Raw genomic sequence first — 21,335 nt, 5'->3', positions numbered from 1 at the left:
AGACACTTTTTACCAGTTTACAAGCTAATACATTTAAAAGATCACAAAACCATTGTAAGAATTATTGCACTAACTTCCAGCTTCATACTTTGGGTATTCCAGTAAAACATTTGGACATGCTTTAATGTTTTAATTTATTTTTCTTTGTGTCTGGATACCTGTTTCAAACGCTTTGTTTTAGCTGCTCAAAAGGATTTTACTTTCACGGCAAAGGCTTAAGTCCATATTCACCCTCTGATGGTGCTTACTGCAAACCAAAATGAACTGAGACACATTCAGAATGTTTAGAGCTGCTTTACAATTAAAAAAGCTTCATATTTAAAAACCTCACGTTTCAAAAATCACCTTATAGTCTAAAAGGCCTTACCTATGTTTTCGGGAAAAAATACGTCTTGTCATCCAGGATCTTGCATACTGTATATCCCGGCCAAACATCTCTCACCAAAAATCTTCTAAATTTCCCCCAACAAGAGGACATGCCCTCCATTACAAAGTGCACCATGATGGATGTGGCTGAGGTGGAATTGTTCTCAGGAAGGTTCATGTATAAAGAGAACTGAGCAGTGTCAGAAGCAGGACTCTGTTCATTCCTATATTCCACAATGTGTTTTGACAGAAATAGACTGAACTGACTCGACTTCCAGCATCAGCCTCCATGGCGTTAGAATAGGACTTATTATCGGAACTGAAACACTCAGGTAATCTGAACAACACAGTAACTGAACTCTTCAGACAGAAAGAAAGGAGGATGGTTTTTGGGTACAAATAATCAAACGTATTGGTGAGTACTGGCTATAATGACTTTTATTTAACATTGTTGATCTTTTCTTGTCATTTTATGAAGTAAATATTGTTGCTTCTGCTAGAGATGATGTGCGGCGCAGCAGTGAAAGGAGGCTTGTTGAATTGTGTTGTTCGGTGTTCTTGCTTTAGTAATGGCATTCATTCTCTACATTAGAAACCTGTCTGTGACGCAGCGCCCTGTTATACTGCGTTAATGTATCATATTAATGGTTTCTATAGCCGTGACGTCATAATAATGCTATTAGGAGGTGGATTCATTCAGGTAGACGCTACTGAAGGCCTAGGTGTGAAATGCACGGCCTGTTACTGTTTTCAACATAACTCATTTGAAGATATTGTGAGACAAAAAAACAATAATTAGGATGCAAATAAAGAAACATATTTTTGTATGAAATTTCATTAAAGGTCATTTTTTTATTGGTAATTTAATCTTAACCAAAATTCAACTAAAGCAAAACATTTTATTATTATCTCCCACCGGCCAAGCAAACACATTCAATAGTAAAAACCCTAAACATATTAAATTCATAACCATATATAACAAGGAAAAGCATCACATTCTCTATCTTCTATCAAAATGATCGTAACTAATTGATTATTCAGATCATTGTTGCAGCTGAATTCTGTAACACGAGGACTTTGAGGAAAGAAATACACTTTTCTCTGATAAAAATCACACACAGCAATTCAGCTTTAGAGCTCATCCCTCCTCTTCTTCTCCTCCTTCTTGAAGACTTGTCCATCCGGCTGCTTCCTCCAGGCCAGTTGGACGTTGTCGTCCAATCCCTGGGCCCTCAGGTTCTTTTTCGCCTGAGACACAAAAACTCATGATCATTATGGTTCCAATAAAAACAGATGATGTATCTTTAGTTCACTCATCTGAAATGGTAGCTGTTCCCCTTATTTCTTCCAGTGTAAAGGCTTACCTCAGGTTATGGAATAGTATTTATTAGGGGTGCACCGAATGGGAAATTCTTGGCCGAAACCGATACCGAAAATAGGAAACAGTTGGCCGAAAACCGAAAGCCGAAAGGCCGAAAATGATTAATAGAAATATATATATATAATGTATACATTTTTTACCAATGTTGTTCAGCTACCTGATTATGGAAAAAGACATGATTATGGCAAAACTTAACTTAAATAATAATCACTATTATGGGTCCATAAAACATTTATTCAGCACTTTTGAATGCATACAGTACATTAATTCCAAGTCAAGTGCATTTTCTTTTCTCTGTAGGATAACTACAACAAAGTGCATTCAGAACAAAGCCAAGGTGCTTTAAAACTGCATAAACATCTAGGCCAGTAGGCCTACAACAAACTAGTGTCAATAAAGACTGTAACAGCCAGGCCTTCAACAACAACAAATGCACCTATAAGTGCATGCATACAAATGTGCAAACTGGATAAATCCACATGAATGTAACTATTTACAAATGAAATTACAATTCAATTTCATAAGCAAAGTAGTACACATTGTATAAAGATACATAAAGTGAAAACTGGATACAAAATCCACAATCAATTACAAATTAAATTACAATTTCAAGAATCTGCAAATAAGGTGGTCTGTCCTCATGAGCAATGTAAACAACATTGTATCATTTAGATACCGAAAGTACAATATATTGAACACTGTGCTGCTGTCATTTCCCCCTAATGATAACCTGAGATGGTGAATTATAACTCACAATGAAAATTGTTCAGGAAAGTAGGTATAGAGTAGACATGTAGAACTAGATAAGCTTATGATAAGCCAGCCTTGTCTACTGATTAAGGAAAAGTGGGAGGTTCTTTTTAATGAACAGTAGCTTCTCTGCTTTATCAGCCATAAGTCTGTTCCTCTTCCCATCAAGCACATGAGAGGCAGCGCTGAACAGTCTCTCGCTGTCAGTGCTTGTGATTTGATCATAGTCCGCATATTTATCCGGGTGTTTTGATTTCAAGTGGTGGAGTAATCCCGAAGTGGTGAAAGTCTTTGCAGTTACACCCCCTCGAGAAATGTCAGCTGAACACGTTTTACAAATCGCAATCCGCGCCTCTCTCTCTGATATTTTTAAATATCTCCAAGCGGCAGACATGTTGGCTGTGAGCCAGCCGCGAGCATGGTCCCGCGCCGTGCTTGTCGCTGCCTTTTGATTACGTCATCACAACAACACGTTAGCTTACCAACGTAAACCTGTTCCCTGACATTCGGTGATATTTTTTCGGTGCTAAAACCCTTTCGGCCGAAAGCCGAAAGGGCCTTTTTAACCATTTTCGGCCGATAATTTTCGGCGGCCGAATATTCGGTGCATCCCTAGTATTTGTACATGTTCCTAATGCATTTGGTGGCATGTGGCTAAGTTTCTGCTATTTACTTCTGCACATATTTACACGTCTTCTTCCTAAATGCTTGGGTCCTGTTATTTGTGGCCAAAGTATTGAATGTATAATGGATATAGAATTTCATTCATGTTCATCTTGGTCCATTTCATTCGTGTTGAATTTGATTTACTGCATTTTCTTTAGTTGAATTCATTATTCTTTAATAGATATTTATTTGTTTCCTTCCTCTTTCGTCTCTTGTTCTCATGTCATGTGAATTTCCTTTCTGGTGATGTTTTTGCATAAAAGTAGAAAACATGATTTACCTCCACCAACATCGCATCCAGAAAAGCTTGGTCGTTCAGATCCACACCGTTTGGTTTCTCCACCCTCACCTTTATTATCATTTGCATTGAAACAGGCACAGCAGCTAGAAACACAAACAAACTTCATCAGTCACAACGTTTATGGTGTCTTCTTTTTCAACAGACTCAATATCATCACTTGCTTTGACGTAGCTTTGAATTGTACTCACGTCCGTAGCAAATGAATGGTTTCTCCAGTCCACAGTCCAAGTCCTCCCATTTTCCAGAGTTGTGGAAAGCTGCAGCCACACAAACCTTTGAAGCTCTGAGGTCAGGTTTATTTTCTGCCCAGTACTTGAAGAAGGAGAAACTTCCATCGGACCACTTCCAGGAGTCTCTGTAAAGGCCGATCCAATACCAATCCCCTCCAGGTAACATCTCAACAAGCTGCTGGTTCTCTGTCTGGTTTCTCACACTGGCCAGGTCTGTGTGGTGTTCTCTGCAGTAGCTCTGGGCCTCAGTCCATGTCATTCTGCTCTCAATGAGGACAAATGTTGCATTCGGCCCTGAAAATGGACCCCAGAGAAGCTGAGTAGAGGCACCACGACATACAGCCTGACATCAATGCCACATCTCTGGTGGTATTGATGCCTTTATAATATAAAATATTACATTTAGATCCCACATATTTGTACTTTTTAATTTGGAGTTCTGGGGTTTTGCAACACATGAATGTTGGCAAGAAACTTTAGTAGTATGAGTGGTGGAAGAAGTATTCAGATATTTGAGTAAAAGCAGGAGTACAACGATGTGAATATACTGTTACAGGTTAAAGCTTCATTCAAATGATATTGATTATATATTGTTCTTATCTGTTTAGCACAGATATATAAGATGTAAAACGTAACTACAATTCTAAAACAAGTTTGCAAAGAATTGTATATTCATCATTTCCTTTAACGTTATCATTTAAATTAAACCATGTGAGAATTTTAGTGAAAAGGGAAATGTCTTTAGTGGAACTGCTAACAAAAGAAAAAAAGTCACAAAGAAAAAAGGTTGTGAACCGCTAGTTAGATAAAGACCATTACATTGTATTTCAGAAGCTTAAAATATGATTTTAAATGTGTAATATTAATTTTAAGTTTATATTCTTACCTTTGACATCAAAGCAGACCGCATAGATGGGGTGATCACAAAAATTATCATGCCATGTTCTATCAGAATAAAACATTGTGCATTGTTCATTGTGCCTGTTTTCTGGTTGATTGCCCCCCCATGGGCTGAACTCCGTCTCCCCCGGTCCGTAGAAGCTTGGGTCTGACATCGTCCACCTCCAGGCGTCCTGAACATCGTGCAGCCCTATCCAGGCTGACTGAAAGCAAGACATTGTTATAATTATTACATCCTGTTGAAGCTTTTAAAGCTGCTGCTTTAGAAAATGTGTATGTTTAATAAAGAGAAGGTTTGTTTTGCCTTCATGAGACCAGCCTTGGTACGTGGTGATCTAAAGGGAATCCCCTCAAGTCAACATTCATTTACAGCCTTGTTACTCTGAACCTCTTCCACTTTATTACAGGGTTTGATGCTATAGCTTTGGCTTCAAACATTTTCAACTCTGTTTTAATACTCAGTTTCCCATAGGACTTTAAAACAGGTTTAGCTTTCTCTAATAATCTCTCCTTTTTAAATTTGACTCTTAAAGAAATGTAATTCATTTGAATCAAAAGACAGAGAAAAGTGACCTCACTTGGTTGTATTGGCCTGCCATGTTGTTCAGGAGCTCCACAACCTCCATGCTGTCTACAGTGGCCAGGTCTGTGTGTTTCTCTCTGCAGTATCTCTGGGCTTCAGCCATGGTCTTTGCTTCATAAACAAAATGGTACTGACGTTCAGCATGTGAGGAGACAGCTCTCAGCCCTGTAGAGACACACACATTCATTTAGGCTATAACTTGACTTTTGAATCACATTTTACTGTAATATGGCGCGTCATTATCAATATACGTTTTGACTTCTACTTCGAACAATTCACAGTGAAATATGTAGCTTCCAGCTGCACTTCATTTAGTTGTTTTTAATCAAGTACCTTTCAAACAATATAAAAGGTGCAAAACAAGTAATTGTCAAATATAATCAGAAATGTCTTCTCTAGTTATTTATCTCCCCACCCCTCAGGTTCACATCAAATTATCAATCATGAAAAAAAAGATATCCAAATAAATAAAACACTTGCCTGCAGCTGCCATGATCAGCAGCAGAACTACGTCCATCGTTGTTTGCTCTCTGACTGCAACTAGTGTTACAATTGATTGTGTTTCACATAAATGTCTTTCAGTTAGCCATTGTCATCCGTCTTCATGCAAATAGGTCAGACGCAAAAGTTGTTTGCATATGGGCAAATAATAAGCATGTAGCTGAAAATACATATTTGAGACTTCAGCTTTGATAAAAAAAACTGTTTTAATACGATATTATTGAACTATAGCAACAAAAAGTCACTACGATAATATATCTATTACATTAGTAAAGCTTCACACCATGTTTTCATGTTTGCATACTTAATAAAAGGGTTCGATAAGATGAAATATACACTCAATACAACAGTAGTGAAATTACAACAAATTATTTTGCCTAAATAATAGTTAATTGTTACATTTATAGTTCTAGTCATAATTCTTCATGTGGACGGCCGTTATGAGTCTATAGTCATGCTAGCAGCTAAGTTAGGCTGTACTTTGGCTCAGATGCTGATAATAAGCAGGTATTGTGTTCGCATGCTAACATTTGCTAATTAGCACTAAACTAATTTTTGAGTAATTTGAATATTAAATAATAATATTGGACTAAAGATCAAATGGTGACAGTTCATTTACCTTGGACTATGAATGCGGGCACCAAGTTTCACATCCAATAGTTTGTCACGATATTTCAATAATGAATTAAACATCATGGTGGCGCTAGAGGAAAAGTCAGAGGATCACCAAAGTTCTTAAAATGCATCCTCTCTAGTGACCTTGAATATCTTTGTAAAGAACAAGGTTATTGCTTTTTTGGTTCAAGATATGTCATTCTGTACCACCAATTTAAACCCAATGCTGGCACTATAGTGACAGTCAGAGGTTCACCAAAGTCAGTAGGATTCATCCTCAGGGGATCATGAATGGCTGTACCAAATTCCAATCCAATCCATTCAATAGTTGTTGAGATACATTGAAGGATATAAGTATTTGATACGTTGCAGATTTTGTAAGTTTATCCACTTACAAATAAATGAAGAGTCTATAATTGTAATGGTAAGTGTATTTTAACAGTGAGAATAAGAATATCAAAAAGAAAATCAAATTAATATAAAAGATGAAATACTTGCATTTAACTGTGGGAAATAAGTATTTGATCCCCTTGCAACACTTGTCTTAGTACTTGGTGGAGAACCCCTTGTTGGACAGACAGAGGTCAGACGCTTCTTGTAGTTGGTCTCCAGGTTTGTGAACATCTCAGGAAGGATTTTGGTCCACTCCTCTCTGAACATCCTCTCCAAATCACCAGATTCAGAGACAGTTTCATCCCACAGGCAATAAGACTGCTCAACCCCTGAACTGCTGAAACAGCATCCATAACATTCATCTGCTACTTAGTAATTATTTATCTATTTCTCTAATATATCATTCCGATAACTTGCATATAGACTCTTATTGCACTATTTCACTTTTTTTAAACTATTTTTCTTTTTGTATTTGTGATCTTGTGTGGAGCCCCAGACCGAGGGCCATTGATGCTCATTTTGTCTTCCTTCTATTCACGAATAATCGCACCAACAGTTGTCTCCTTTTCACCAAGCTGCTTTCTGATGGTCTTGTAGCCAATCCCAGCCTCGTGCGGGTCTACAATCTTGTCCCTGAGGTCCTTAGACAGCTCTTTGGTCTTGCCCATGGTGGAGAGGAGGTTGGAATCTGATTGATTGATTCTGTGAACAGGTGTCTTTTATACAGGTAACAAGTTGATATTAGGAGTACTTTCTTAAAGGAAGAGGACTTTTGTAACCGGTCTGTGGGAGGGACGTGCACAGGTACGGGCTAATGTTGCCCGGACAACGGCCCGTTTGACATTTTTCTCTGACCTGCCGCTCTGGAGAGAGCGAGAGTTTTTTTTGTTTTCTATTGTGGCCGAATCGACATGATAAGCCCACAATTAGTATTGTAGCGTGTCACTGCGATAAAAGCACAACTTGTCAGCGCTGTCATCTGCCCCCCAGTCACGTGACTTTGTTTACAATCTGACAGCTGGAAGCAAAGGAAAGCCCTCCGAGTCCGGCCTCATATGGCTATGGTGATCACACCAAATGCCTGCCTGGCGTTAGAGTAGGCTATAGGGGACAAACCAGGGGACTTTACTTCCTCTTGACACCGTCGGTTATTTACAACAAAAAAACACCAAAATATACTTGTTATTGTGCTTCTGTCTTTCTGTGTCTTTTCATCTGCTCCGTAAACTCCCTCAACGGGGCCGCTCCCTCTATTTTCTTGATTGCCCTCTCACGGAGAACACTTCACTGCCCCGCTTCATCGTAGGATTTCTGCCATGTCTCCACTTTAGTTTGACCATCTCTTTTATTAAGTTATGGAATTCTAAATAAATAAGTAATTAACTACCTTACCGTTACTGCACTCATAAAGAATGGTAAGAATATTGCGTATTGAACTGGTTTAATTAATTAGTGAGTTTATTTAAGGTGGCCCAATTAGTTAGAGGCCCTATCAGTATGTCTGCCCCCCAGCAGTTACAATGGTAAAACTATATTAAAACAGAATTGTCCCCATTTTTCTTTAATAGTTATTAACATTAGATATTTTAATGAGATATGGACTGCAAAAAAAATTGCCTGAGTAAAGAATTTAGCAGTTGGACATGAAAGTCAATGAGTGTCACTTGCAATGACAGTGTTGTGTTTTTATTACATTACATTACATGTCATTTGTTAGTAGCTTTTATCCAAAGCGACATACCTACTCAATACTGTGGACAATCCCCACAGGAGCAATTTGGGGTGAAGTGTCTCAGGGACACAACGACATGCTGACTGCAGTGGGACTCACATTTGCTATCCCCTGGTTCGAAGTCCAGCACACTACCCACTGAGCCACAGCCACCCCATTTTATTTTATGAACCTTTTACATTAAAAACAAGGTGGGGGAGGCCCTTTTTCCAGTTTAGAGCAATGGCCCCTCCAAATGTCCGTGCACGTCCGTCGTTGGTTGCAAGGGATCAAATACTTATTTCCCACAACTAAATGCACATTAATTGATATCTCTTATGTACATTTCTGGATATCCTTTTTTATATTCTGTCTCTTATTAGTAAAATAAACGCCCCATTAAAAGACTGTTTGTTTTACAAAATGTATTTGTAAGTGGGTAAACTATATAATAATAATTATTTCCTCCACTGTATTTCAGTCTGGACAAGAGAGGTGGAACGAAAGGAGTAACTTTTCCATCTCTAGATCCATGTCTCTGGCATGGCTTGATATTCAAGTTTAAGAAATAGAAATGATAAGAACAAATAATATTTGCTTCATTGTTTTTTTCTTTCTTTTTCGTCCAGGTCTAGTTTCATAAATAATAATAATAATAACTTGAATTGATATAGCGCCTTTCATAACCTCAAGGTTGCTTTACAAATAAACATACAAGGACAAGACATAAAACATAATGTGAATGTGGCATGTGAATGAGCAGACGGCTGTCACACTTGTTTGGTGCCAACAGTTATCAGATAAGGATCAAGTCATTATGTGTTTGCATATAGTTAGGAAGGCCGGAGCAGCTCAACAATAGAACAACCCCGAGGCTAAACCTGACAATACACCTGTTCTCTTTGGAGATCAACAACACTGTCAAAATACCACATTATGTAAAAGCACAACATTTTGTGATTATTATTAGGAATATGTACTAAAATATAAAATTAAAGTTAATTAATGCTCAATTCTTGCTCCTTAATGTGATGGAAACTTCTGAAGCAATGGAGAAGAGACTCAGAGAGACACGAGGAGAGCAGGGACTTTGATGGCAAACACTGATGGTTTATTTGGAACTTGGGCCGGAGAATTTACAAGACATGTCCTGTGCCACGAGTTGACACAGCGGTTGCCAAATCAATTCTGACGATCTCTACCCCAGACCCATGTGTTTAGCTGGTTCTGAGAGAATAATCAACATTGTGCATAACAAGGTAAAATAGGCAAAGCACAATAACACCTCTATCAGCTGACGCCAACAGGCAGGGACAGGGAGACAGAACACTGAGAGCAGAGCAGCCAAGGCTACAGGTGCCTGTGCTCAGTGAGGGCAGGACAGACTGATCAACTGGGTCAAAGTTATGGGCTTAGGAAAATATTTCCCCAACACTTAAGTCTATATGTTACGATATAACTGTAATCACCCTGTTAGACATTTCATTGTATATTCCCAGTTAACTGTTAGCAGTACCTTTATAGAGATATGTTAGAATACTTTAAAGATGTGTTGTAGTCTGATACTGCAATTATTCATGATAGTATTATACTTTATATTTACAATATACTAAATATAGCCTTCTACAATACACTCCTGAATCATGAATATTCCCGCACATGTACATCATTTAAATACCAAACATATAGCCTACTAGAACAACAAGAACAAATACATGTTCATTACTGCGACAGTAGCTTGTGCTTGTGAGATGTCTGCCCTACTCATAAATCATTTAGAGCTGTCTTAATAGTTGTAGTGCTTCAGTTTTAATATTGTCACCAGTTTACAAGCTTTTCATGATATCAAGCAACTCTAGTGTTATAAAGAACCATGGAATGAAATGTCAAACTGCAGCAGTGTCTGCACTTTTTTTGCTTATACTCTTGTATCAAAATGATGTTAAATGCAGGACTTTTACTGGTTACTGAGTATTTGTACATTGTAGTATTGCTTAATAGTTGATTTATTGTCTTCTATGTTTTTTATAAGTCCATAGTTTCATAAATAATGGCATGTGAATGAGCAGACTGCTGTCACGCATGTTTGGTGCCAACAGTTATCAGATAAAGATCAAGTCATTATGTGTTTGCATATAGTTAGAAAGGCCGGAGCAGCTCAACAATAGAACAACCCCGAGGCTAAACCTGACAATACACCTGTTCTCTTTGGATGAGGGAAAACATTGTCAAAATACTGCATGGAATTAGTCAAATACCTGCATTGAAAGAATAACATAAATTATGTTTTTGTATTTACTTGCACATCTCAAAACATTGTCTTGCACTATTCCATCTGTTTTATTTGTTCTATGTCCTATATATATTCATGTTGCACTGTTGGAGGAGTCTGTGACTTAAGTGTTTCATTGCCATATCTACACTGTAGCTAATAGGGCCATGACAATAACACCTTGAATCTTGAATAACATTTCGTTTTTAGAATTAGGAAAATGCATATTCCCAGTTAACTGTTAACAGTCCCTTTACTGTAAATATGATGTTTTAAAGCAAAACAGCTCAGAAGAAGGAGCTATGTGGACACAGGGCCTTAAGTGGATTTTAGCTTTTCAGTTTTACCCTGACTCCACATTCGTTGACCGGGCAGAGCAGCAGGGGATCGGTCGGGATATACAGGATTGAATACTGACGCTGGAAGTTGTCGGCGATGGCCAGCAGCAGGATCTGGTCGGGGGAGTTAACCCCAGGACTCTGGACACAGCTCGTCCACCTTCAGGCTGATGAAGGGCAGGGAATACATGACGTGTTTTACCAACCAGCACATACCTTGATGCAACAACATGCTTTCATTACATCTACCTATTACCTATCATCTTACCGGGTTTTATTTTCTAATTTGATATTCTAAATACCTTTTTTGAATTTATTGCATTTTTTTTTTGTAAAATAGGCTACATCTCTTGTGTGAAAAGTGCACTTTAAATAAAGTGTGTTACTATAACATACTTTTTAGTAAAAATGTAACCTAAAAACTACTTAAAATGTATCATCAAAAGCAAATGACTACTTGTTTCAGCCATAAATGTATAAATATATATAATATTGTTGAACTTTCCGGTCGGCTCCCAGACCGTAGTCGAGGAAACAGGGGGATGACTCTCTGTTGCCTCCCAGGGCAGAAGCAACAAGCTTCAGGTTCAATAACCCCCTTTACTGAAATGACTGGAGAGAGGCGAGCTCTTCTTGGGAGGCCGTTGCAGTTATTTAGTTCTTCTTGGTACACACAACACTTGATAGACCTATATCTTCTGCTGCCTCTTTTTCACTTCCAGAAAACACACGCTCACTCACTCTCGCTCTACCATACCCACACACACACATGCACGCGCCACACCCCTCTCTCTCTCTCTTAAAGGGATAGCGATCTCACTCTGCATGACCCTAATATCATAACAATAAGTAGGAGCTTTAGCCCGATACAAAAGCTTCCATGGTGGCTTAACTCCCGGGGATGAGTTGGCTGACGCGCTTTACTGTGTTTATAGATACCGGTTGTGTTGTTATTGTAATGGCTTGTAGGCTTGTTATCGGATGTGGAATAGACAAAGTACATTCCATTTATTGAGCAGGTTTTGAGCATCGTCAAAGTGAGGTCCATACAATTATCCATTCCATAACAAACATTATTTATGGCACTCGCGGTACAGCGGTCAAAAACCATTTGCCCTTCCAGGGTCAGACACACTCAATCAGATGACAAAACAAACCTTAAATACCTGTGTCTCAGGGAATCGGACAGCGACACCTTATGGCACACACAGGGAATAACACCCAATTGTGACAGCCCGAAACCCAAACATGAACTCTCATCTAAATGGCTCTTACACCGGCCCCTAATTGTAAGTGACAGGCTTTCAAGTTCCCCAAAAAAGAGAGCCATTAACATATCACTACTGTTTTATCATCCAGACATGGATCCAGTTTGTAGATATAGGATTTGGTTAATCCTTGGCAAGCAGAGTCCCTTTTGACTTGTGTGCCGTCCAATGGAATGCTGCTCTCCATGATGTTGGCTGGCCAGTGGCTTCCTGGTTTCCAAAGAAAGTTGGAATATTCACTCATCCTGCTATGAGTCAGCAGGTCATGGATTTTTAATCCACTGGATGCATGGTTTGCATCTTTAAAAACATTTTCCTGCGTCCAAGAACCCTTTGTTTGGCCATAGAAAGGTCATTCAGGAGTGTGGGTGGCCCTTTCCTAAAAGGCATGTTCAGGCTTCCAGCTTTTCTGAGTGACTGAGAAAATCCAAGTACCTCAAGTTTTCTCTGGACTTTTGTTCATATTCCAAATTCATGTAATTGAGGTCAGTCGGCCATGATATGCAAAATCATACAACAGATAAAACATGTAAAATGCACTTCTGAATTAGCATTCCAGTTAGTTGTAGTATTATCCGTAATAAAGGACGTATGAGGAGAAGTTTTAGTAATAAAAGCAGAAGGAGCAGCAGCAGAACTAGTATTAGTGATACCAGGTTATATGCTGGGTAGGTATATGCTAACCATTGAGCGATCCAGAGTCCCTTTATCTAGCCTTTTATACCTTCTGAGTTTTTATTCTTTGTGTATGCAGATTGGCCTGGGAGTGGTACAACTGGAGATTCATGATATATTCAAAAGGCTTACCTTGTAAATACCGTGCAGTTAAAATACTCTTTTTAAAAGATTAGTTTAATCACATCCAGGGCCGTTTCTAGCTTTTTGGGGGCCCTATGCAAGATGCTGTTTGGGGGGCCCTAGTTTTCACAGTTTTTTTTAACTACAATGGGGGGATTCCGAAGCCTTGCAGATTATCTGTGGAGATGCATCAATCTGTTAAGCTTTAATAGGAAAACAGGCTAATTTCACGAAATTGAAACTTAGAACAAATTATACTAAAAAGGTAAACAATAAGGCTCCTCTACGTCAATGAATGCAAGAGATGCAGCATTTTCTCAACAATGTATAATTAACATTTTTCATCTTCCTCAGACGTCACTCATTGGGTGACAGCCCAACGATGATTTGGACTTTATTTCCCCAAAAACCCAAGCCACAGCTTTGCTATCATTGCAGTTTAGTTGTGTTTATATCCTACATTTGATTGTTAAGCATATAACGCTTCACCAAACACAGACGGGGGCTTGGCTGTCTACAAATAAAGACGGCTCATTTTGATTCTCCCCAAATATATAGAGGTTGAACCTGAACTTTTAATTCTCTGCTCCCTTCATAATCTTGGCGATCTTGTTAAAATTGTGAATGCAGAATCAGAAATACTATGTAACTGGTTTGCAGTTAATAAATGATCCCTTAATGTGGCCAAAACCAATGACATGTTATTCAATACAAAGTCTGAGAGTACAAATGACTGCATTATACGGATTTGCAATACCGAGATAGAAAAAGTTGGTGCATATACATTTTTAGGACTGCTTGTTCATGAAAAACTCAATTGGAAGCACCATATAAATTATGTACAGACTAAACTGTCAAAAACAATAGGTATTTCGTATCATACTAAGAACATTCTGGAAGAAAAATACTCTTTATAACAATCTATTTCTCCCTTACCTTTACTACTGCTCCGAAATATGGGGAAACACGTACTCAACAAATCTACAAAAAATAATAACATCCCAAATAAAAGTATTACGAATCATCTGTGGTGTTGGTAAATATGAACACACAACTCCCATATTTAAAAAAACTCAATCTATTAAAATGTGTTGACATAGTACAGCTTAAAACAGTACTGATTAAGCACAACATTTTCCATAAAAAAATGCTTAATAACATTCAAAAGCAGTTCCAAACCACAGCGTGAACATATGAATGTAAAAAAGTCACTTGAAAATAAGTGTTCACAATGTTTATATGCAATTAAGCATATATTATTATATGGATATATTATCATTATTATTCATTTGCCAAGTACATGTACATACATGTATATATAGTATTTTTATTTCCAAAAAAAGATAGTTGAAACTGCAATTGACATGGGCAGAAAATGACCCTATATCTATTTTTTGTATATACTGTATATATGCATTTATTCTTTTCCTGCCCTAACTTTTATTTAATTTTTTCTCCTGTTTTCTTTCTTTATTTGTACTCCTTCATTTCTATACGTTTTTGACGCAATAATGCCGATGTTGTATTAGGATGATGCACGGGAGGGCTACTTTCCATAAGCTATGCTTCAGCCCTCCCGCTTCTACTAATTTTGTTCATCTTCGTGTGTATGAATTATACTTTTTTTGTTTTTTGGAGAGAAACGGCCCTGAGTGTGTGTGTGTGTGTGTGTGTTTACCTGATATGGGTCTGTGGTGAGGTCGAAATACTCCAGGAAGCCGGTGGCGAACTCACAGAACAGGAAGTTGTGTGTCTCGTTGATCGTCCTCAGACACCAGTAGGTGTTGTTGTTGGCGCTGGTGCAGGCGCAGAATGAACCCACTGCAACACACACACACACACACACACACACACACACACACACACACACACACACACACACACACACACACACACACACACACACACACACACACACACACACTGAAGGACAAAATGCTGAGCACTTTGATTGGAGGATGGAGGGATGAATGGACCAATAAAGGGTTCACGGTGAAGCGACCACACACGATGTACAGCCAGTTAATCCTGACCTAACACACCTGTACAGTCACCACTGACCTGGATACAGTGATTGGTTTTAGTTTGTGAATAAAGTCTTGAATGCCAAAATGTACCTATTTACTGCTCAAAGTGTGTTTTTTATTGTTGGTCTTTTTTCCTTTTCCAAATGATTGATTTGGCTTTAAATGTTTAAAGTTGAATACATCATGAAAGAATAAGAAATCCAGAAAATATTCACTTTTGAGATGCTGGAACCCAGTGGCGAGCCGTGACTTGTATACCTAGGCCCTCTGACCTCTGAGTTCTTTTGGTAAAACTACTGAAAAATATAACTAAACATTTTTTTAAATATTTAAAAGAAAATATATATTTTTAATGTTTTTAAATATTATTTTGTAGAATATCTTAGGGCCCTGAAGGCTCACCACTATTACTTAGATACTATGTTATAAGAGCAACCTGAGTTTACATTCAAGTCTTGCACTAAGAACCAGTAATACTTTATGGTTTAATATGTTGATTTCATTGTCTTGAGTTACAGGATGCTGTGTTAACTACAATATTTCATTTGACTGAGTTACATACACTAGGAGGTTATTCGTTCAAGAAAAGGGGAAATGTTGTGTCCTGTTACTGTAGCCAGAGGGCGCTGTAGGACAGAGAGTTGATATAGGATGCCTGAAGGTGGAAGATTGATAAAGAAGAATAAAGGTGGAGGAAAGGATAGCACACGTGCCTACGGCTCATACTTTCTACCTACTTGCATACCTACAAAATACCACAAACTTCCATCTTCATACTTTGGGTATTCTAGTAAAGCATTTGTACATGCTTTAATGTTAAACAAACTTTATTTTTCTTTGTGTCTGGATACCTGTTTCAAACGCTTTGTTTTAGCTGCTCAATGGGATTTTATTGTCACGGCCTCCATGGCGTTAGAACAGGACTTATTATTGGAACTGAAACACTCAGGTAATCTGAACAACACAGTAACTGAACTCTTCAGACAGAAAGAAAGGAGGATGGTTTTGGGTACAAATAATCAAACGTATTGGTGAGTACTGGCTATAATTACTTTTATTAAACATTGTTGATATTTTCTCGTCATTTTATGAAGTAAATATTGTTGCTTCTGCTAGAGATGATGTGCGGCGCAGCAGTGAAAGGAGGCTTGTTGAATTGTGTTGTTCGGTGTTCTTGCTTTAGTAATGGCATTCATTCTCGCTACATTAGAAACCTGTCTGTGACGCAGCGCCCTGTTATACTGCGTTAATGTATCATATTAATGGTTTCTATAGCCGTGACGTCATAATAATGCTATTAGGAGGTGGATTCATTCAGGTAGACGCTACTGAAGGCCTAGGTGTGAAATGCACGGCCTGTTACTGTTTTCAACATAACTCATTTGAAGATATTGTGAGACAAAAAAACAATAATTAGGATGCAAATAAAGAAACATATTTTTGTATGAAATTTCATTAAAGGTCATTTTTTTTATTGGTAATTTAATCTTAACCAAAATTCAACTAAAGCAAAACATTTTATTATTATCTCCCACCGGCCAAGCAAACACATTCAATAGTAAAAACCCTAAACATATTAAATTCATAACCATATATAACAAGGAAAAGCATCACATTCTCTATCTTCTATCAAAATGATCGTAACTAATTGATTATTCAGATCATTGTTGCAGCTGAATTCTGTAACACGAGGACTTTGAGGAAAGAAATAAACTTTTCTCTGATAAAAATCACACACAGCAATTCAGCTTTAGAGCTCATCCCTCTTCTTCTCCTCCTCCTCCTTCTGGAAGACTTGTCCATCCGGCTGCTTCCTCCAGGCCAGTTGGACGTTGTCGTCCAATCCCTGGGCCCTTAGGTTCTTTTTCGCCTGAGACACAAAAACTCATGATCATTATCGTTCCAATAAAAACAGATGATGTATCTTTAGTAGGGATGTAACGATATACCGAATATCGCGGTATCGCGGTAAATACACTTCCCAATACCGTCGTGAGACTGACAAAATCTACCGCGATTTAAAAAAAAAAAGTATTAAAAAATAAAATAATTTTTTTTTAAAACACTTTTTTTTTTTTAAACCTTTATTTAACCAGGTGGTCCCATTGAGATCATCGATCTCTTTTTCAAGAGAGACCTGTCCAACATGGCAGAAAGTAGGTTACAACATGAAAATAAAACAACAGATAACACAAAAGGACATCGTATTTACAGGGCTACATTTACACACCTAGAGACATTGACAAGTATCAACCATATAGTTATATCTCGCCATGTCAATAAGCCTGGCGTTAGACTTTTTCGCTGTCCGTCATTTTGACAGACAGGATCGTAAAATATCCGTCATAATCCCTTATTACCCGTCGGGTCTGAACAGTTCACGATAGAGCATGCTCGTGAACTGTCAACGGGGGGGGGGGGGGGGGGGGGGGCGGTGTTATGCCGTGTGTGCATGCACCTCGCGGGACGCGCACAGCGTGAAGCAAAACCTCCCAGACACGTATTGATCTGTACGGCAAAGTACGGTTTGGGAACTATATAATTTCCTTTTGGAGGGCATGCATAACACAGCATAACACCAGAGCCTCGCTGCGGGGAAACGTTGGCGCTGTTCCGAGTTTGTTCTAATCTGTCAAAATGACAGACTGCTTTCAGATTTTTCCGTCATTGTTAAATAAAATATTCGGTTAACGCGACCACTGGTGTCCCAGCAACATCAGTACCAAGCGAGAGAGTTGTTTCCAGAGCAGGGGATATTGTAAATGCCCAAACACCCCAGCTTATAAATACCTGGAAATGTGGACATTCTCATATTCCTAAAAACCTGTCTGATGATGCTGAGTGAGTGACTAGTGAGTTTGAGTTGAGTTACTTGAAAAACTAAAGTGAAACTTGATTTATTTTATTGCAGGGTCTGATTATTAAATGTCCTTGTTTATTTGTGAGATGCAGTGGCATAAAGAAAATGCTTACTTTGTTGGGTAGTACCAGTAGGTACAAAAACACTGATTTTCTTGTTCCAGTCTGTTACTGTCACTTTGTTTTTGACACTTTAAAATACTGCTATCCTACAAAAAGGCTGTAAAAATCAGATTTATTATGTAATAAAGAAACATTTTCCGAGTAAAAAAATGTTTTATTGAAAAAAAAATTATGATTTTTTTTTTCTTCCCTTTATTATTCAATATCGCGATAAATACCGTACCGTGGACTTGTTATCGCGATATTATCGTACCGTGAGTTTTGGGTATCGTTACATCCCTAATCTTTAGTTCACTCATCTGAAATGGTAGCTGTTCCCCTTATTTCTTCCAGTGTAAAGGCTTACCTCAGGTTATGGAATAGTATTTGTACATGTTCCTAATGCATTTGGTTGCATGTGGCTAAGTTTCTGCTATTTACTTCTGCACATATTTACACGTCTTCTTCCTAAATGCTTGGGTCCTGTTATTTGTGGCCAAAGTATTGAATGTATAATGGATATAGAATTTCATTCATGTTCCTCTTGGTCCATTTCATTCATATTGAAATTCATTTACTATATTTTCTTTCGTTGAATTCATTATTCTTTAATAGTTATTTATTTGTTTCCTTCCTCTTTCGTCTCTCGTTCTCATGTCATGTGAATTTCCTTTCTGGAGATGATTTTGCATAAAAGTAGAAAACATGATTTACCTCCACCAACATCGCATCCAGAAAAGCTTGGTCGTTCAGATCCACATTGTTTGGTTTCTCCACCCTCACCTTGATCACTTGCATTGAAACAGTCACAACAGCTAGAAACACAAACAAACTTCATCAGTCACAACGTTTATGGTGTCTTCTTTTTCAGCAGACTCATTATCATCACTTGCTTTGACGTAGCTGTGAATTTTACTCACGTTTGTAGCAAATGAATGGTTTCTCCAGTCCGCAGTCCAAGTCCTCCCATTTTCCAGAGTTGTGGAAAGCTGCAGCCACACAAACCTTTGAAACTCTGAGGTCAGGTTTATTTGCTGCCCAGTACTTGAAGGAGGAGTTACTTCCATCGGACCACTTCCAGGAGTCTCTGTAAAGACCGATCCAATACCAATCCACTACAGGTAACATCTCATCAATCTGCTGGTTCTCTGCCGGGTTTCTCACACTGGCCAGGTCTGTGTGGTTTTCTCTGCAGTAGCTCTGGGCCTCAGTCCATGTCATTCCTCTGTCAATGACGACAAATGTTGCATTCGGCCCTGAAAATGGACCCCAGAGAAGCTGAGTAGAGGCACCACGACATACAGCCTGACATCAATGCCACATCTCTGGTGGTATTGATTCCTTTATAATATAAAATATTACATTTAAATCCCACACATTTGTACTTTGTAATTTGTAGTTCTGGGGTTTTTCAACACATGAATGTTGGCAAGAAACTTTAGTAGTATCAGTGGTGGAAGAAGTATTCAGATCTTTGAGTAAAAGCAGGAGTACAACGATGTGAATATACTGTGTTACAGGTTAAAGCTTCATTCAAATGATATTGATTCTATATTGTTCTTATTCTGTTTAGCACAGATCTATAAGATGTAAAACGTACCTACAATTCGAAAACAAGTTTGCAATTTTCTTTTTAAATGAAACCATGTGAGAATTTGAGTGAAAAGGGAAATGTCTTTATTGGAAATGCTAACAAATCGTAAACATCTGAATCATGACAAGGAGGCACAGGTTTTTGTAAAAGTCACAAAGAAAAAAGGTTGGGAACCGCTCATTGGATAAAGACCATTGCATCGTGTTTCAGAAGCTTAAAATATGATTTTAAATGTGTTTTGAATATATTGAATATTCATTTTAAGATTATATTCTTACCTTTGACATCAAAGCAGACCAACCTGTAGACGCCATTGCAATCATAATCATACCATGTTCCACCAGAATAAAACATTGTGCATTGGTCAATTGGCCCGTGGTCTGGTTGATTAACCCCCCATGGTATGAACTTGATATCCCCCGGTTCGTAGAAGCTTGGGTCTGACATCGTCCACCTCCAGGTGTCCCGGTCATCGTGCAGCCCTATCCAGGCTAACTGAAAGCAAGACATTGTTATAATTATTACATCCTGTTGAAGCTTTTAAAGCTGCTGCTTGAGAAAATGTGTATGTTTAATAAAGAGAAGGTTTGTTTTGCCTTCATGAGACCAGCCTTGGTACGTGGTGATCTAAAGGGAATCCCCTCAAGTCAACATTCATTTACAGCCTTGTTACTCTGAACCTCTTCCACTTTATTACAGGGTTTGATGCTATAGCTTTGGCTTCAAACATTTTCAACTCTGTTTTAATACTCAGGTTCCCATAGGACTTTAAAACAGGTTTAGCTTTCTGTAATAATCTCTCCTTTTTGAATTTAACTCCAAAAGAAATGTAATTCATTTGAATCGAAAGACAGAGAAAAGTGACCTCACTTGGTCGTATTGGCCTGCCATGTTGTTCAGGAGCTCCACAACCTCCATGCTGTCTACAGTGGCCAGGTCTGTGTGTTTCTCTCTGCAGTATCTCTGGGCTTCAGGCATGGTCTTTGCTTCATAAACAAAATGGTACTGACGTTCAGCATGTGAGGAGACAGCGCTCAGCCCTGCAGAGACACAGACACTTTGATTAGATTCAATATCAATTACTGAACCAAATTCTCCAAATTACATTAAAGTTAAACTATAAATTAAACAACTTAAGTAATTATCAGTGGGAAACCAAAATAGAAAGTTCTAAAAATGGCTAATGGGATAACATATTTTAAATAAAAATAATAATTACCTGAAAGAGCGATGATGATCAGAAGAGCTTTTTCCATCCTTGCCTCTTCCCTGTTCCTCTCTTTTGGAATGAGACTGGAGATGTGCAGCTGTTGACATTATAGATTAGGTAAAATGCAAAGTGGATATGGAACTGACACCTTTTTTACATCAGGCTTATTTAGTTACATTTGCACATGCATTTACATGGAAAGACCAATAGAGTAATGTGGGCGTAGGACTGGTGATACACAGCAGGAAAACCAAATCCATGCCCATAAACAAAAACAATACAAAAAGTCTGAAGCAACACTGATCATTTCATATAATGAGACACTTTTACAGCTTACATGCTAATACATTTAAAAGATCACAAAACCATTGTAAGAATTATTGCACTAACTTCCAGCTTCATACTTTGGGTATTCCAGTAAAACATGTGTACATTCTTTAAAGTTACACAAACTTTCTCTTTCTTTGTGT

At 38.1% G+C, this 21,335-nt stretch overlaps 2 protein-coding genes across 3 annotated transcripts; both read right to left on the bottom strand.

Moving 5' to 3' along the window:
* Positions 1–1,198: 1,198 nt before the first annotated feature.
* Positions 1,199–5,723, bottom strand: LOC307036859 (C-type mannose receptor 2-like). Its single transcript, XM_079677477.1, has 6 exons — positions 5,658–5,723; positions 5,173–5,342; positions 4,581–4,797; positions 3,653–3,988; positions 3,444–3,547; positions 1,199–1,614 (listed from the first exon to the last, which is right to left on the bottom strand). Exons 1-6 carry the CDS (start codon positions 5,692–5,694, stop codon positions 1,498–1,500), a joined length of 981 nt encoding a protein of 326 aa, XP_079533603.1. The 5' UTR covers positions 5,695–5,723; the 3' UTR covers positions 1,199–1,497.
* A 10,527-nt stretch (positions 5,724–16,250) lies between these two features.
* On the bottom strand, positions 16,251–21,114 carry LOC307034648 (putative C-type lectin domain family 20 member A). 2 transcript variants are annotated; one of them, XM_079673474.1, is made up of 6 exons: positions 20,875–21,114; positions 20,526–20,695; positions 19,934–20,150; positions 18,982–19,317; positions 18,776–18,876; positions 16,251–16,970 (listed from the first exon to the last, which is right to left on the bottom strand). In XM_079673474.1, the coding sequence occupies exons 1-6, from the start codon at positions 20,909–20,911 to the stop codon at positions 16,851–16,853; spliced, it is 981 nt and encodes a 326-aa protein (XP_079529600.1). In that variant the 5' UTR covers positions 20,912–21,114; the 3' UTR covers positions 16,251–16,850. The 2 variants fall into 2 exon arrangements, with proteins under 2 accessions (XP_079529600.1, XP_079529601.1); XM_079673475.1 differs by having other exon boundaries at positions 20,526–20,641.
* Between the last annotated feature and the right edge of the window lie 221 nt (positions 21,115–21,335).

The sequence above is a fragment of the Notothenia rossii genome (assembly GCF_949606895.1).
Source record: "Notothenia rossii genome assembly, chromosome: 4".
In the NCBI taxonomy this organism is placed as follows: domain Eukaryota; kingdom Metazoa; phylum Chordata; class Actinopteri; order Perciformes; family Nototheniidae; genus Notothenia; species Notothenia rossii.
Note: the sequence above shows the minus strand (reverse complement) of the source record. Positions and strands in the feature narration are given on the sequence as shown.

Excerpts from the sequence above, each read along its gene's own strand:
- LOC307036859 (XM_079677477.1), bottom strand. The coding sequence starts at position 5,694 with ATGGACGTAGTTCTGCTGCTGATCATGGCAGCTGCAG. Across the intron at positions 5,343-5,657 it reads GCTGATCATGGCAGCTGCAG|GGCTGAGAGCTGTCTCCTCA; the intron begins GCAAGTGTTTTA and ends GTGTCTCTACAG. Across the intron at positions 3,989-4,580 it reads GGTCTGCTTTGATGTCAAAG|GGCCGAATGCAACATTTGTC; the intron begins GTAAGAATATAA and ends GTCCATTTTCAG.
- LOC307034648 (XM_079673474.1), bottom strand. The coding sequence starts at position 20,911 with ATGGAAAAAGCTCTTCTGATCATCATCGCTCTTTCAG. Across the intron at positions 20,696-20,874 it reads GATCATCATCGCTCTTTCAG|GGCTGAGCGCTGTCTCCTCA; the intron begins GTAATTATTATT and ends GTGTCTCTGCAG. Across the intron at positions 20,151-20,525 it reads TGGCAGGCCAATACGACCAA|TTAGCCTGGATAGGGCTGCA; the intron begins GTGAGGTCACTT and ends TCTTGCTTTCAG.